At 46.2% G+C, this 3,106-nt stretch overlaps 1 protein-coding gene across 1 annotated transcript in view; it reads right to left on the bottom strand.

Moving 5' to 3' along the window:
- Positions 1–61: 61 nt before the first annotated feature.
- Positions 62–3,106, bottom strand: part of LOC120562125 (E3 ubiquitin-protein ligase RNF19A-like) — a 43,416-nt gene continuing 40,371 nt past the window's right edge. The window contains exon 10 of the mRNA XM_039805640.1: positions 62–2,947. Coding sequence (XP_039661574.1) covers positions 2,173–2,947 — 775 coding nt within the window. The 3' untranslated portion in view covers positions 62–2,172. The remainder of the gene's footprint in view (positions 2,948–3,106) is intronic.

Below are 3,106 nucleotides of genomic sequence, written 5' to 3'. Positions count from 1 at the left end.
TGGAATACCCTAATTATTTACAGTACTTGCATTATCCTGAAAATCAGAGGACGGGACAACATTTCATTTATATTTTTTTTATTTTTCTGATATGCATTTACACGCATATAGTAAAGCAAATTACCAAACAAATATACAAATACCTTATGCCGTTCTGCACAAATTACAAATTATATCTGGCACTAGTGTTCAAATTAGGATCAAGAAACTGGAGTTTTGGTGAAGAATGAGAAACCGAACCGGGGAGGAAGAACAAAAACATTTTGCTTTAATGCGAGGAGGACTGCAGCATGTAATCTTATCCACCAAACCAAACTCAGTGTTCATTCAGTAACAGACCTGGGTCAAAATACCATTCAAGATGCTTTTATCTACCTGGTAGAGGTTCACCTGAGCCGTCTCGGCGGCCTCAAAGCCGACCACCGAGCGCTAAAGACAGGCTTAAGCAAACACTCTGAAATAAAGAGTTGAAAACTGAAGTTAGCTTTAAGTCTGCTCAGAAGCACCGATTGGCAAAACAAACCGGGATCACAGGATAAATCAATAGGGAAGGTAACCCAGAACCAACCTGTGTATCCCTACTAACTTTTGTGCATTGCAGAACATCAATGTATTAAGAAACACAGATAACAGTGCAGGTGCCTCGGGCCATTCCGCGGCCTCAGTTATTTGCGTAGCATTTGTGAAGCATGTACAAAACAGCAGTCTGAATGCCTGTATAATCCTGGGTCTTGTCTTCATTCATCCCTACGGTGTAAAAAGGATTCACTATACTGTGTCTACAGGTGACAAGTCAAAAAGGTATAAGATTTAACAAGAGCCTGAGTGCTGTCTTTGGTAGGCAATTGAAAAGTCTTCATTTACCAATTCTACCACAGTATGTCCTGTGTGTGAATGAGCATCCCTCCTACACAGACAGACATTCTGCAACCTATAATGAGTCGTCGTTTGGAGTCTTGAAGACACAGCGGAGAGAGAGAGAGAGAGAGAGAGAGAGAGAGAGAGACAAACGGAGAACACAAACCGCTTCTTGAAGGCACCATGAGTTAACAAAGAAAGATATCAAAGCTCTCTCTTCTCAGCGAGGCGAGACCATCAGCCTGAATAAATCACCTTTGAACAGGACAAAACATTTTCTTTATACAATTTCACAGAATTGACCAACCCGTTGGTTAAGGTTATTATAATGACTTTCAGCATTATCTTGAAAACCATGGCCTTCCAGAGACCTTTCTCAAATCAAACCCTCACCCACCCACCCCCAACATATCAAGCTATCCACAGAACTTTACGCGGCCTGGCTTTCCAAAGACATCTTAGCACTAAAAACACACACTAAACTCCGTGGTTACCAAGCTGCAAAAGAGCGGTCAAATATCACCTCCCGACAGTGGGACTACACAGGGATGTGTGTGTCCATCCATCTGAAGAGAATCTTAGTTGTGTTACGTGTTCATTTTAGTGCTAAAATGATGTAGGATGTTGAGCCCAGGCCTTATAATTATACTTTATTTGAGGGTTAATTTCAAACTGGAAAAGACAACAAAACTCTAATAATAAATACAGAAAGAACACAAAGGGTCCTCTGTTACTAATACATTTGGTGACAAAAAAAAAATAGCGGAAATAGTGACTCATATTGCCTGGTCCCTAAAGCTGTGACATTAAGATTCCTGCATGGTGTTGCATCCGCATTGTAGAGCCAAATACAAGCCAAACTGGCACAGTGGTTTCATTTTTAACCTACACAGATCAATAGGACAGCGACCAAATCAGTGGCGAGCGAGGGAACTGTCCCCCAAAAAAAAAAATTAAAATTAAAAATAATAAAAAAGGTGTCCGCAGTCTGCGGGTCGCACAGGGAGAAACACCAGCGTTCACAACATTTCTCACGTGGCTGCGCTTTGGAAACCTATTGGTACTTCCAAAACACATTCTGACAGTCAGCGGGGTACACAGATCCGTTTTCCTCAGGGTATATATATATATATATATATATATATATATATATATATATATATGGCAGAAATCCCAAAATAACATGTCCCTTTTACAAGGGAATAACAAAAAGAACTTGCAGGTAAGCTGTGACTTCATATGTGCACTAAACTTAGTGGAGGAAAAGATGTTAACTAAAAACAGCATCTGTGCAGCACTTAAGGTATAGAGATTTCATATTTCCGTGTGTATACAGGAGCTGTTGGGCTGCTGCTGGGTTTGGGTTGGTGGTTGTGGTTGGTGGTGGTTGTTGTTGTTTTCTTTGAGCAGCTCTCTGGTGTTGCTGTGAGAGTCCAGCTCGGCAGGGCACACCAGGCCGACGTTCTCCTCGGTGATGAAGCCGAGCGGGCCGAGCTCTGCGCCGCGGCCCAGGGACGAGGTCGGGGAGGGTCCCTGCGACGAGGACGAAGCGGCAGGGCAGGTCTCCAGGCGGTCGTTCTCCACCTCGGGTAAGGGGCTGACCGTGGCGAAGCGGGTGTGGTAGTCGCCGGCGCCGCCGGAGCCGTGGCTGCACGACGTCTTCGTGCTCTCCAGATCCGAGCAGCTGAACTCAGAGAAGTGGCTGCAGTGGGAGTCGGCCACGGACGGCAGGCTGCCGCTCAGCGACGGCGAGTCCAGCTCCGAGGAGTTGGTGCTGCGCTGCTCCAGCAGCTGGGCGTCCATGTCCTCCCGCGTCTCGTTGATCTTGGTGCCTCCGCCGCCTTTCTTGCGCAGCTTGCCTTTGCTCTTCTTGCCCCCCCCCGAGCCGGAGGAGGAGGAGCAGCACGCCTCTTTGGCCCACTTGGCCGACGCTCCTTTGCCCTCCGAGGAAGTGCAGCCGTTGGGGGGGCAGGTCCAGCCGCAGCGGCCAACGTGGCTGCCGTCGTCGACGCTGCTGCTGCCGCTGTGGTGCCGCAGTTTGCCCGGTTTGGATTCAATGTCAACCTGGACCTCCATACTGGTCCCATCTCTGGGGCGTGGGAGGAAGGGGGAAGCATGAGACAAAAAAAGTCAAAAAGAAATTAAGAAAAGGACTTTATATACTGTATGTAGGGATCGACTGATACTGTTTTTTTTATATATACACATTAACTACTAATACAGCTACCGATTATTAGTAGTTAATTAA

The sequence above is a fragment of the Perca fluviatilis genome, chromosome 7 (genome assembly GCF_010015445.1).
Source record: "Perca fluviatilis chromosome 7, GENO_Pfluv_1.0, whole genome shotgun sequence".
Lineage (NCBI taxonomy): Eukaryota > Metazoa > Chordata > Actinopteri > Perciformes > Percidae > Perca > Perca fluviatilis.
Note: the sequence above shows the minus strand (reverse complement) of the source record. Positions and strands in the feature narration are given on the sequence as shown.